General features: G+C 41.6%; 1 protein-coding gene across 1 annotated transcript; it reads left to right on the top strand.

Annotated features, from left to right (window-relative positions):
- The first annotated feature begins 2,743 nt into the window (after positions 1–2,743).
- Positions 2,744–12,608, top strand: gtf2h4 (general transcription factor IIH, polypeptide 4). Its single transcript, XM_030413136.1, has 14 exons — positions 2,744–2,893; positions 3,234–3,352; positions 3,917–4,021; positions 4,594–4,725; positions 5,018–5,203; positions 6,497–6,605; positions 8,091–8,159; positions 8,313–8,396; positions 8,492–8,663; positions 9,216–9,346; positions 10,300–10,347; positions 10,456–10,534; positions 11,434–11,495; positions 12,306–12,608. The coding sequence occupies exons 2-14, from the start codon at positions 3,234–3,236 to the stop codon at positions 12,411–12,413; spliced, it is 1,404 nt and encodes a 467-aa protein (XP_030268996.1). The 5' UTR covers positions 2,744–2,893; the 3' UTR covers positions 12,414–12,608.
- Positions 12,609–14,593: the final 1,985 nt, after the last annotated feature.

The raw sequence follows: 14,593 nt of genomic DNA, 5'->3' as shown, positions 1-14,593 counted from the left end.
GCTAGTCTATTTAAACCTTAGCCAGTTGTGTTCCCCTCTCTGCCAAGGCAAGATTTGATTGGTCATCAGAATGTCAGCAAGCTTTTGCCAATGCAAAGTCTTTGCAATGTCCGTCTCCCGTTCTAGCTGCTCCTTGTTTCGACTGATCATTCATGCCAGGTAGGAGCGGGGGCTGTCTTGCTCAATGGTGAAGACCAAGGGGTGTGGAGTCCAGTCAGTTTCATCTCAGAAAAATTTTAGTTACCATCCGATACTATACATCACCAAACTGCTGGAACTACAGATCCCCCTCCCCACCTGCAATTGGATTAGAAACTTCCTGTCAAGTCGCCCACAGTCTGTGAGACTCGGCCCCCACCACTCCACTGCACTCACACTCAGCACTGGTTCCCCTCAAGGCTGCGTTCTGAGCCCTCTTCTGTACGCCCTGTACACCTACGACTGCTCTCCAACTCACCCAACCAACCGCATTATTAAATATGCGGATGACACCACAGTGGTTGGACTCATCCGAGGCGAGGACGAGACAGCGTACAGGGCCGAGGTCGAGGAACTGTCGCTATGGTGCTCAGACAACAACTGGACCCTGAATGTCCAAAAGACAAAAGAACTCATCATGGACTTCAGGAAGAACAGACATGACCACACCCCCCTCCTCATAAATGGAGAACAGGTGGAGACTGTCACCACCTTCAGGTTTCTGGGCACCCACATCTCCACAGACCACTCCTGGACCTACAACATCAGGGCCCTGGTTAAGAAGGCTCAGCAGCGACTACACTTCCTGCGTGTCCTCAGGAAAAACAAACTGGACACAAAGCTGCTGTTAGCCTTCTATCACTCCTCTGTGGAGAGCGTACTGACATACTGTCTGGGTGTGTGGTACACAGGCTCGACAGCCGAGGACAGGAAGGCGGTGCAGAGGGTCATAAACACTGCCCAAAAGATCATCGGCTGCCCTCTGACCAGCCTGGAACACATCGCCACATCGTGCTGCCTCAGGAGAAGCAAGGCCATCACAGGAGACCCCTCACACCCTGCCTACCCCTGTTTGATCTGTTGTCCTCTGGGAGACGCTACAGGTCAACAAAGTCCCATACCAGCAGGCTGACGAACAGCTTCTTCCCCTGGGCCATACCAACTACAAATATGAACGGATACATTCACAACTCCCCCCCCCCCCCCCCCCCCCCCCCCCCCCCCCCCCGCCCGACATGAACAAACCCAATCTACCTCCTCCTACCTCCCTTTAGCACCTTAAAGGGCTATATATATATATTTTATTTATATTTATATTACTATTTGTTCTATGTGTTGCTTTTTTTTATTTGTTGCTGCGGGAGCACCCTCAATTTCATTGTACTCTCCTGTACAATGACAATAAAGACTATTCTATTCTATTCTATTCTATTATTGAGAAGGAAGCTTTGTCACTGATTTGGGCCTTACAACATTTTGATGTTTGTGTTGGAGCAGGGGGGCCAACTGTGGTTTACACTGACCACAATCATCAGACCTTTTTTGCATTCCCTCAGACGTCTGAATCAGAGGCTGAAGAGGTGGTTATTGTTTCTTCAGGCCTTTAACTTCGAGATCGGACACATTTAAGGCAAAGACAATGTTACTGCAGACGCGTTATCACACGCACCTCTTCATTGAAAAGTGTGATCTCTGAATTGAAATGCTGCTCTTTGTGTTGTGTGATGCATCTGTCATCTTAAATTGCTCCCCAGGTCGTTGATGTAGGGTGGGGGCTGTTACAGTTGAAACCTTCAGCCAGCCAGCCAGCATTCCCACATGCGCCTGTTCACAACACCGCACACCTCATAATGCTCACACATTCACTTTTACACTACTGATAATACTGACTTACACAAAGTGACGCTCGACATTTATAGTTATTAAATCTTAGTTATTTGCTTCATTCAAATCAAATCAAATCAATTTTATTTATATAGCCCAAAATCACAATCACATTGCCTCAGTGGGCTTTACAATCTGTACAGTGAACAACATCCTCTGTCCTTCGATTCGAGTGAGGAAAAACTTCACATGTTGATGGAAAAAAAACCTTTTAACAGGGTAAAAAAAACAATGGAAGAAACCTCAGGAAGAGCCACAGAGGAGGGATCCCTCTTCCAGGACGGACAGACATGCAATAGATGTTGCGTGTACAGAAAAGAGCAACAATTCACAGTTTACAAGGTACATCAACAGAAGATCTGATACAAGTTATGCAATGTTAGTGGGACCAGGAGACGACCGAGCAGGACGAGGCATCACCAAGTGGAGCCCGAGCCAGAGGACCTCCTGTCCACCATGTTGACCTGGAAGAGGGCAGGCCACACAACATGATTAGTTATAGACAGAGAGAGGCATCAAGATTTACAGAAATAAAGATATGAGGAGATAGTGAAGCAGAGGAGAGCAATGATCCAGCAGAGCCCGGGGTGTGACGATCCAGATTGTAATTGTAATAAATTATTTAATTATCAGGCATCTGTGTCCATCCCGTATTTATCATGGCCTAAGTGTGTGTGTGTGTGTGTGTGTGTGTGTGTGTGTGTGTGTGAGTGTGAGAGAGAGAGAATAATGTATACTGCCTTTATGCCTGTAAAAAGTGACATTTTAGAGCCACATGTTTGTTTCTGAAAATAAGTGTAGAGACACTGGACAAAGTTTCATGCACAGTGCCTCTCACATACGACTTCGCCTGCTTCACATTGGTGGTTTGTCCAAATGGTGTTGCCGTACCGTGCTTTTTCTAAGCTTGCAGACGCGCATGCGCCGCGCATACCGGGCTGCAATTCCGACCGACAACAATGCAGTTATTTTGGACTTGAAAATCACTTTGAAGTGAAGAATTAGTCAAAAGTTTCTATTCATCTTCACGGTAATGTTGCCTTATCTATCTATGTGCTAATAAGGCTCTGTTCTGTCCGCTGTTACTTTGTTGTGAGTGACATGAGCGTAAAATGTAAATACAACTGTGACATATTTAATTCCAAACACGGTTATACGTGTACCGAATTAAATTCCGGACCCAAAGAATAAATACTGTTCAGTCAGTCACTGTTAAGGCACTGTGTCCGGTTCTGGACGTCCACAGCAGCCACTGCTTTCCAGTTGATACATGTTTAAAGGGGGGTATGGACATTCTGCTCTCGAAGGTAAAAAACGACATAATAATGACCGAACCGAACATTTAATGACGTCAGTGTTTGTTTGGGTAGATGATGAAGCTCCGTGTCCAGCTGCAGTGCAAGAATCTGCACGAATACCTGAGAGAGCTGAGTCCTGAGATACTGGACAGACTGTACAACCATCCAGCAACATGTCTGGCTGTCTACAGGTATGACTGCTGAAACACACACTGCACCTGTGTGTATGATGTTAATGTGGCCATACAAGATTTATCTCCAGCGGGGGAAAGGACCCACTGTACGTGTAGAATATTACCATTCGTAGCATACTATAGTCGTAGTTTTTACAGATTTTACAACACATTTTGTTGTTGGCATCCCCAAAACAAAACAAAAAAACTGGCACAGTGGGGTAAATAGTGAACTGATATGGTTCTCAGGATTGGGTGTGACTCATAGACTTGATAGCCCCGCAATTTTGGCATACTTCCATACTTTTCCAGTGCCATGTGTTTTAAATCGATATAATATCCACATTCAGTCATATCTAAAGAAACATCTGTAATCAGATTTTCAACCTGCTGATATTCACATTATCACAGATGTGTTCAGGGACTTTCTATGTACCAGGACTGTGTGCAGGTTGATGATTATAGAATAACACCAGAATATGCTATTTTGGTTGCTTTGGTTGAATTGAACGTAAAGACATCGGCAAGAGCCCATTCAGTGCTTGCAGCTTTAACTTTATATTGTTCTTGATTTTTGTACAGGGAACTCCCCTCCCTGGCAAAGAACTATGTGATACGAATGCTGTTCCTGGATCAGCCTCTGCCCCAAGCAGCAGTGGCGTTGTGGGTGAAAAAAGACAGTCAGAAGTGAGTAAGCACTCCTGCTACTTTGTCAGGTCTCCGTTGCACTTCTGGCAGTATCGTAAGTGGGGTGAACCGTTTTGACTGTGCTCCTGTACAACGGTTTAAAAGTTTCCTGAACTCTCCTTGAATAAATGCATCCTGTGTCAGGTGGAGAGTTTCTAGCGGGCCATCAATTCAACATTTTGGTCACTCTTTAAGGTTGACCTGCTGCTGTTGAATTGTATTGTCTTTTACCTAGAGGTGCTTCTATTTTGTCCATCATATTTATTTCAACATGGGAAAATGCACCAAACATGTCTGGGCCTGAAACAACCAGAGATAGGCATGGATTGGTATACAACACACACACACACACACACACACACACACACACACACACACACACACAGTTTTACCAACATTAGCTGGACGTTTTGTTTGTGGAAATTACTTATTTCTGGAGATTTATTCTAGGCAGGCCCTGTGTTACATTCTTTGTGCAGTGTATCCTTGTATGTGTTTGGCTGGACTAAATCTTCCGTGTTTTTGGCCATTCAGGAGTTATATTCATTGTTATATTTTGTCTTTGGCTGCAGGGATCATGATGAATGTGTCTCAGTGTTGGCAGGACTCCGCCTTTGGCACAGTCAGCAGCTGCAGGGTGGTCTGCAGGGATACATTTTAAATCCAGTGTTCAAAGACAACCTGAGGATAGCTCTGCTTGGCGGGTAAGTCTGCTCTCCATGGACACACCAGTTGATAACAATGAATTTTTCATTCCACAATGAAATCTAAAATGTTAAAGCATGAACTAAGTCTTATGAACTTCAAATCTGCCTTTTAGATTCAATTAGACAAAAGGCTGCCACATAAAAATACATATAATACAGTCCATACATAGACAGACACAAGACATAGATACATGCAGCAGCACAATTATCTGGGTTGCAGCAGAGTAGCGCCACCAGAAGGTATATATTGTTGTTGAAGGTCAAATTCTCCACTGCTGTGTTGACACAGGGGCAAAGCATGGGCAGATGACGGCAGCACTTTGGGTCCAGACCGCCACGCACGGGACATTGACAGTCTTGACCGCTATGCTATGGAGCGCTGGGAGGTCATCCTGCATTTCATGGTGGGTTCTCCCTCCGCTGCTGTCAGTCAGGACCTGGCTCAGCTGCTGGTTCAAGCAGGCCTCATGAAAAGGTACAGCAGCAAGAGTACTTTATTTTTAAACTGTAGAATGGCCCGCTCAAATAAATAGCCTATTCTGGTCTCAGATATATGAAATATATGGGGCCAGTAATTCATATTATTCGGCTAGTTATAGATCTGTGAATTGTAGCTGTGGCCATCACTACACTACTGATGAACTTCTTTTTTAAATACAAAAATATGAAATTATCAGTATCAGCCAAGAAATGCAAGTAATTAAGGGTTATTAAAAGAAACTCGTATTGTGCATCCTCAGTTACAATTCTTCAAGAAACATATTTGAAGGATCCTTATCAGAAATGTTCAGTGTTTTGTTTATTACACAGATTTTTTTCCAACTTTGACATAAGTTATGACATTAGTGTTGTCAGAAATTCAGTATCAGTAACATTGTGAAACTAACTGAGCCTCTGCTGACCCTTCATTACTGTTGATACTCCTGTTAAGCTTTCCATTGGAGCTCTGCATAAGTAGTTCACAGTTATAGTGGTGGCAGATTGTCACTGGAAATTCGTAGATTTTAACAAAGGTTGTTAACTTCAGTCATAATAAGACACAAGCTTCTCAGTTTTAGTCATCGCCCGAGGACGTGGCTGAATATATCAGCTGTAGCTAGCTAGCTAGTTAGCAACAGCAGCTTCTAATGTTACCCTACAGCAAATAAAGCAGCATCCAAGACTGACCCTCACATAGTAGATGTTCCTGTCATTGAAGGGGGCTTCATCTAATGTTACTAATAACCATTCAAAATAAAGTAGTTATCTAGGGACTTGCTAACTCTAGGCCTGGGAAGCAACAAATGAAGTAGTCAGGCTTATTAGCCTTCGAAGCTTATATTTGAGCTGATGAATGGAATTTTGAATAGATTCCCTAAAGTTTTGCTCTTGTGTTCTTGACTTTGTAAAGTGGATAAAACGTCACACTTCAGTCTAAAACCAATCCTGCTACAGCTGCCTCTACCCTGCTCCAACATGTGGAGCAATCAAAGGTTGTCAGGCCTTCATTCTAGTCACTGATGCTAATCCAGACATAGAAAGTGTGTGGATTCTTATCATGAGCAGACTCCATCACAGAGGAATGAATGTGAATGTGGAATCCAGTTAGAGCTTTAGCTACAGGTTGAATTATAGTCATCTCAGTGCTACTGTCAAGTTGAGTTAATTTTGTTTATAATGTGCCAAATCAGCAGCAACAATAGCACTACCACAGGCCAAGACCACAGGTTTTTTGTGCTGTATTTTGTGCTGTACCTCATGTCGCCCTGTCATCTTCTCTGTTTGTCAGTGAGGCTGGAGAGGCGCCCTACATCACCTCAGCTGGATTCCAGTTCCTCTTACTGGACACAGCCTCTCAGCTGTGGTACTTTACCCTGCAGTACCTCAAAACAGCTCAGGTACCGATGCATCATCTGCCACTTTGACCTGATTAGTAAACTGATTATGACAACATGTTACACAAATGTCTAACAGGATACAATGATGACATTTCATATCTAAAAGGTCAAAGGTCGGCCTGTCTGCCACATCATAATTTTCAGAAAAAACATTTTTCTAGTCATCATTCAACCCCATAACTGATGGACAGAAGGGAGACTGATATTTCACATTTGGTCAGAACTGAATCGGTGACACTAATCTCAGTTGCCAACCTTCAGACTGTGCTGACTGTAGAGATTTTCTGTGCTGCTGGGTTGAACATATGTGTGAGGCATCCACATTTTAGAAATTGTAGCAAATATCAGAATCAGCTTTATTGGCCAAACGTGAACACATACAAGGAATTTGACTGTTTTACACACTAACAGACACACGGCTGTAGTTAATGCTGATCTCCAGATGATTGTCCTTTTTTTTAAAAAAAAAAATAGTCTCCAAGTGAAGACTGTATGTTTCCCCTGGAAATTATTCATTTCAGTGACTAACTTTCCTCAGAACTACCCTTATTACTTTTTATTGAATTCCTTCAAAGTTTTCAATAGACATATTTAATGAGTATGAACAGACAGGTGTAAATTGGAACCTGACTGGTCAGTAGAGGGATACAATCATGAGGCCATAATTCTAGTTCATTCCTTGCAGTCTGCTGCCGTGTTAAAACCTGGTGCATATTTTCATCCCACTGCAATTCAACCACCAACATTTGAGTGTAGATTGGGGTGCATAACGCTGATTGTGGATGGATTGTAGCTTCAATTAGAGATGAGTTGCAGCTCGAGTCTATATGGTAAGCTCGCTTCTTTCTAAATGCACACTGCCAGATTTATTCATTTTCTTACTTTGTTGTCTTCATCGTCATCCAACACTGACTCAACTGACATCACATTTGTCAGACTTCACACAGCTTCCTTTAGAAAGACAAAATACTCTATACAATTTTCTTTTAACAACACATTTGAAGTGTCTGGACCTCTTTAAATTCCCTTTATCCTGCTACGGCAACAGTAATTTTGCAAGTATGTTGAGTTGAAGAAATTCTTTTGAGCCAGCATGAGTACAATATTTTTAACAACACTGATGTCTGATGTTGGGTTATCATGATATTATGACGACATGGTTTACTATGATAACTCAACACTTCCTCCGTATTTACTTAAGGATACTATCCATTTTGGTCTTAAGCTACTGCCAGTGAAACTAAACACTTATGTTGGAAATGAATATGTAGTAAATTAAAGCTTGTTTTTTAAAAGGAGTACGTGTAGTTTCACTCCACCTAAGCGTTTTTGGCCCAGATTTGCATTTAAATTTAGGGCATTTAGGAGACGCTTTTGTCTAAAGCAATTTGCTAAGGACCATCATTTATTTGTTCCTGCTTTTAATGGAATGCCCTCTTTTAATTGATAATATTTTTCTCATGTGTCATTCTTTGTCCCCTGCAGTCCAGAGGGATGGACCTGGTGGAGATCTTGTCATTCCTCTTCCAGCTCAGTTTCTCCACTCTTGGCCGAGTGAGTGCACTGCATTCTCCCTCTGTTTGAATCTGTGTGCATGCAGGAAAAAGCAAAATAACAATGTCAGAAGTCTGAGGTTTAAAATATTCCTGCTGAGTTTTTTATCATTTTTTTTATTTAGTATGATCATGTGTTGCCTGTGTGTCTCAGGATTACTCAGTGGAGGGCATGAGCGAGTCATTACTCACCTTCCTGCAGCACCTGCGGGAGTTTGGACTTGTCTTTCAGAGGAAGGTAAGGCACTGGGATGGAACAGATGGATAGATAGATATGAATACTTTCCGAATGCACGGTATAATATATATAATTTCTTCGCCTTTTGTTAACAGAGGAAGTCTAGGCGCTACTACCCCACCAGACTGGCCATCACTCTGGCTGCAGGAGTCACCACCAGCTCCTCGTCCTCCTCCTCTTCCTCTTGTAATTTGCCTTCCACTCCTGGTGCTGGTGATGTGGGCTACATTGTGGTAGAAACCAATTATCGTATCTACGCCTACACAAGTATGTACACCAGTATACAGACAATGTTTAAGTCTTGGTACATATGAGACTCTGTGTGAGGGCGGGTAGATTCTTATATATTGGACTTTGGCTAGGGCTGCACAGTTAATTGAAATATTATTGATATCGTGATATGGCCAAGTGCAATAACTTAAATGCAGAAGCTGTCATTTTTTGAAGGTAAAACGTACAAAAAAAACAGCATTACAGAAGTAATGTGAGTGCTGTTGAGATGTCCAGACCAACAAATCTCGTTCTCCTTGTAAAAAAAAAAAAAAAAACATGTTCGTTTGTACAGAATCCAACAAATGTCACATCGTCAGGATTTCAATAGGGTTTTTTAAGTAAAAATGAAAATTGTGACGCAAATTTGGTCCTTCACACTAATTGTGAATTATATTGCAGTCTGTCAAAAATATACCTATCCACACCTCTAACACTTCATACCAGAAAAAAGCTAGGTCATACCAGAATTGACCCAGCTTTTGAAAGGATGTGCATTAGCTTACAGAACCTGTAACTGTCTTGTTTGTGTTTGTGTATCCCTCCCAGATTCAGAACTTCAGATCGCCCTCGTGGCCCTCTTCAGTGAACTGCTGTATCGCTTCCCCAATGTAGTTGTGGGTCAGGTTACGAGGGAGTCAGTGCAACAGGCCATTGCAAATGGCATCACTGCACAACAGGTAGGGAACTATTACACACACTGTACGGCTACAAGGGAGGTTTAAGATATTCAAAGGGAGAAATATTGAACTTGTGTATTGTACTACTTTGGCTGAAAGGTATAGTGTGTAATATATGGAGTATTTGGCAGCATCTAGCAGTGAGGTTCTAGATTGCAACACTCCCTTGCTCACCCCTCCCTTTTCTGAGGACATTAGAGAATCTCCCGCAGCCCTCACAAACTTCTCCCAATATAAATAGTTTGACTGGAAACAGCAGCCAGTCGTTCTTCTTCTTCTTCCAGCTGGTGCATTTCCTGCGGCCACCCACTAAATTTAAAAACACAAAAGACCCTCAATAGTGCCAGAGGCGGTGCAACTAGGCAACCCGCTCCCTATGTAGACATATACGTCTCATTCTAAGGTCATGAAAACACAAGACTCTTATTTTCATACACTAATTACAACATACTTATGAATATTATATATTTCATTTCTGCCAAGTCTGTTCTGTTAGATACCACTACATATTACACAGTGGACCTTTTAATGTCAATTTAGTGATGCTGTCAAGCTTCATTAAAATATAGTTCTGTCAAAAGCTTCAGCTGTAACTGCACAGTGAGATGAAGTATCTGCGCAGTTTCTTTGAAAGATCATTTTTTTTCTTTAGACAATAATCAGAATGCCTTCTTATGTTACTATACCTCCACTGCAGCTAAGTGACAAAAGCACTTTTCACAAACTGATATTCTGCTGCTCTGATGTATCAAAAGCACTTTTCACTCACAGATTCTACAATATCGCCGCAACAAAGGCGAGCCTTTGTGGCACTTGACTTTGTTCACACTGAACCAAGCAGTGCTTTCATAACTGACTGACTGAAATTGCATATATTGTGCTTAATATCTATATGAATATCTATTGTCAAATTCTGCCTTCCTACGTGTAATCAGTCTTTCTTCACTGTCCAGATTATCCACTTTCTGAGGACCAGAGCTCACCCTGTCTTGCTCAGACAGGTAAATCAAGCCAGTCCGTTCGTTTTCGCACTTGATTATAATATATGCTGACTTGTTGGCCTTTGGCGGGTCTGTACAGCGTCTTCATCCTCTGCCTCTGTGATTCAGACCCCAGTCCTGCCTCCAACTATAACTGATCAGATCAGACTGTGGGAGCTGGAGCGTGATCGCCTGCAGTTCACAGAGGGTGAGCATTCTTATCTTTCAGTGTGTGCAGGCTTGGGGGGGATAACGTTCAATTCACTGATGTTCATTAATGACAGGCCTAACCTCCCTGTTTTGTACATGTATTTTGTTGTATTTTACTGACACCTCTCCCTGTTGTCTGAGTTGTTTGCCTGTTGTCTTGATGAGTTCAGTGTCATGTGTCATTGCCACTGCCCTTTTTCCATCAGTACAACAACAGGGTCATGTCATGCTCACCACTCTGCTGAGACATCCTCTAACACATGCTATTTTCAATCACTTAATAATTGCTGTCAGTTCTACACATTTTATCACATGTATTAGTGATCATGTTTTACATTCAAAGCCTACCGGTGGCTCAAAGGGCAAAGTTCCTACGATCTGTGAAAGTCAACATGTCTCGCACAGATAATTGATTAAAAGCCTTCCAGTGCATGAAAGGACATAAATGCTCCCTTTCCTAGTATTCTTTTAATGTTTACATTTTGTTGAGAGTAGCTTAAAAAGGGGAAAAAAAGCATGTAGAAGTCACTGGAAATAACAGGTGAAGGAAAACAGTATCTGTGTTAAAGGCACAGAAAGCAAGAGCGGCATAACAAGAGCAAAACATTCAGCTATTTTCTGAAAAAAAAAAAAAAATGCATGTTGTAGAAACAGTGCTAATGAATTTAGCATTAATTAACTTAAAGGAAATCTAGTGGAGAAGCCAATGTGTGTGGTGGAATCTGAGCTCTCCGTAGAGCTGCTGTGAACTGATTTGTTTCACCTGTCCTGCCTGAACCTGTCACTTTTGCTGTCTGACTTGCTGGATAGTTTAATGAAGAGGATGAGTATTGATATTGTGTCTTTAACCTCATTTATCCCCTGTCTGTGTTTTGTTGATGTCAATTTCTCCTTCAGGAGTGCTCTACAACCAGTTCCTCTCCCAGGCTGACTTCGAGGTGCTGCGAGACAGAGCACAGGTTGAATTTCTTTTTTTCTATATTTATGATTAAAAAATTTCATATTTGGTATTCAATATTTTAGGGATTTTTATAAAGGACTCCATTGAAGACATTATGGCCCGTCTCATTTCATCTCTTTGTCCTTCATAGTAATACATAAATAGACTTAGATTTGTAAATAATTTAGGCTTTGTTGTACTTAAGTGTTGGAGCATAAGAGTAAATGATCTATGAGGAGAATGTTTGAGAGACAGATGTCACATATGCCATTTTTCCATCACATCTGTCAGCCAGAGTCTCACCTATTTCTACTGTGGACATCAAAAAAGCATTCCCCCCTCTGGCTTTCTCGCTCTTTCAGCGGGTTAAAGGAAAATCACTTCATCATATTTATCGATAATTATCAAAGGCAAACTCCATGTAAACAGATCAGGCAGGCAGGAGCTCGTAAGTTTGTGAACACAAACATGTGAGCAGCAGCAGCAGCTCTGTAACGCAACCGCCACGCAGCACACAAGCATCCAGTGTGCACATCCTGGTAGTGTTCTTCTTTCCATGGGCATTTTGATCCCCCAGCTCTCATTTACTCTGTTTATATTATATGTTGCTTTTCTTTTATGCATGCTATTACTTGTTACTGCTAAGATGACCCAGTTACCACTGCAGGGATTATTGAAGTCATTTATCCCTTCAACATTACCTCTAGAAACCTATCCACCCCCTCCATGTCTTTGACTGTTACAGCTCACCGTTGCTCAATCACCATTTAATGACATAATCATCAACTCCTTGCAGTAAGCAGCAGTTCTTGTGCTTGTTGTGACGCAGGGTCTCGGCTGTCTGGTGTGGCAAGACGTGGCTCACAGGGTGATGGTGGTGACACCACAGGGACACAGCGAGGTGAAGAGGTTCTGGAAACGACAGAAGTCTCACTGAACACAGAAAGAGGAACGAGGAGCAGTGCAATCGCACCAGACAGCTGTTCCTGTGGCGTCCAGATGTTCTTGCTACCACGGTTGTTTATTGTTGTAAGTCCTGTAAGAAAATGGAGAGGACTGAATTATTTTGTATTTTTCATACAAATGTTTACTTCTATGTATTTGAATAAAATGGTGTTAAGAGGAAAACATACTCATCTTGTCAGCCTTATTCAATTGTCTAATAAGCCTGTGATGAAGTACTTTGGTTTCTACCATACATAAAGCAATATCTAAATATGGATTTAGATAATTTTTTGGGGTTCATCACTTCCTGAAATAATCCATTCATTAGTCATATCAGTTGAGCTCTTAGTCAGTTGTGAGCAACGAGCAGGGATACACACACTCTCTGATTCAAGTCATTTGTCCATGGGTGTAATGGAATACCTTTAGGACAGCAAATACACTGTTGATTCAGTAACATTGGTCTTAGACTGTTATTTAGATATCTAGATAGGAAATGCGTAGGCTAAGATTAAATTTCTCTCTCACACACACACACACACACACACACACACACACACACACACACACACACGTCAAATCAAATTTGGTTCTGGTTCTTTTTTTTATTGTTAACTAAAATGGTACCCAGTGGAGCGCCATGGCCCAACGGTCCCCTTTAATTCAATCAAGCCTAATCCAATATCAAACCTGATAGCCCTGCACCACTCCATATTTTAACCACCCATTACTGCTTAACTATGATTTAAACTCACCTGATCTATGATCCACATCAGATTGTACTCACTCATACAGACCAACCCCAATAAACCATATTTTTTCAATCAATATTCATGCATCGTTTCCTGAGAAAATAACTGAGTTGTTGAAAAACACCCTATCTCATAATGTTAAAGTCCTTTCATCCAGATCCACACCAAAACAGAACGGTGGCCTATTCTGAGCTGAGAGCCACCCTCCATCCAAGTTTCATGGGAATCCATTCAGTAGTTTTTGTGTCATCCAGCTGTCAACAAACAACCAACAAACAAATGGGCCAAGGTCAGCCTCCTTGGCTGAGTCATTAACAATTCATTATGATAGAAAGGGGACATGGGTTACTGACCACCAAACACTGTGTATGTAAGCAATATGAAAACACATTTCTTACAGCAGCTTTAAACGTGAGTGGTGTGTATGAGCAGGACTGATGGACAGAGTCATAGTCCAGTTTGCATCCTACACCAAAATAATGTGAAAACTTAAAAAAGGTCTCCAGATCACATACACTGAGAATGGATGGAGATGGAGTGGTTATGCTTTTTATCATGTATAATGAGTTTATTACACTTTTTATGAACCAAGTCGGGGGATGAATGGATTGTTTTTATTGTTCTCATTGTGTGAAGCACTTTGTGTTACTTTGATATATGAAAAGGGCTATACTAATGAAGTTTGATTGATCGATTGATTATCTTATCATGTAAAAAATAACATACAGCAAACAAAATGCAATGATCTATGCTTGCTATTCTAGCTAGCTAATCAGTCTCAACACCTAATGTATCACTTTGTAATTTATTCAGATCACAAGTATTTTCTTAAAACAGTTTCCCTGCACATGTTGTGGTAAGAACCTGACTACTAAAGAGAGTCACTGGGTGCATTTGAATGTTTTTTTCACGCTGTTATTACACCTGCTGGGATGTGAATAGTGTCATCAATCAACATTGTGGTTTGTGCTCTGTACAGCACAGCTCCTTGCAATACTGCTGTCTGAATGTGAGGCCACCACTTCACTGCTTGATCTGACGGTTTGATAATACACATTATTCCATCCATCACACTAACAGCAGATTAGCGCCTCTTATAATACATTCTAACTTATAAGGGAGACATGGCGGGGATGTCTCATAACCTGCTTGAAAACAATATATGTTTCTTGTTTTTTCAACGCATGAAGAAAATAAAACCTGACCTTAAAGAACAGATGAATGCCTTTAGTCCAATTCTAGACCTCTTGTGGCTGAAATAAGTATTACAAAAGGTCCATATTACCGTCTTTATCTTTAGCCGCCGGTATGTAATTTGCTGCAGCCATTTGTTTTAGCTGATAACTTAATCTTACTGGCCCTTTCTCCATGCTCAAATTATTGCTGTCGTGATTTCAAATGCATGTCTATGGCCCTTTCA

Source organism: Sparus aurata, chromosome 3, assembly GCF_900880675.1.
Source record: "Sparus aurata chromosome 3, fSpaAur1.1, whole genome shotgun sequence".
NCBI lineage: Eukaryota > Metazoa > Chordata > Actinopteri > Spariformes > Sparidae > Sparus > Sparus aurata.
This window is presented reverse-complemented; position numbering and strand designations above follow the sequence as displayed.

Excerpts from the sequence above, each read along its gene's own strand:
- gtf2h4 (XM_030413136.1), top strand. The coding sequence starts at position 3,234 with ATGATGAAGCTCCGTGTCCAGCTGCAGTGCAAGAATCTGCACGAATAC. Across the intron at positions 3,353-3,916 it reads ACATGTCTGGCTGTCTACAG|GGAACTCCCCTCCCTGGCAA; the intron begins GTATGACTGCTG and ends ATTTTTGTACAG. Across the intron at positions 10,348-10,455 it reads ACCCTGTCTTGCTCAGACAG|ACCCCAGTCCTGCCTCCAAC; the intron begins GTAAATCAAGCC and ends TCTGTGATTCAG.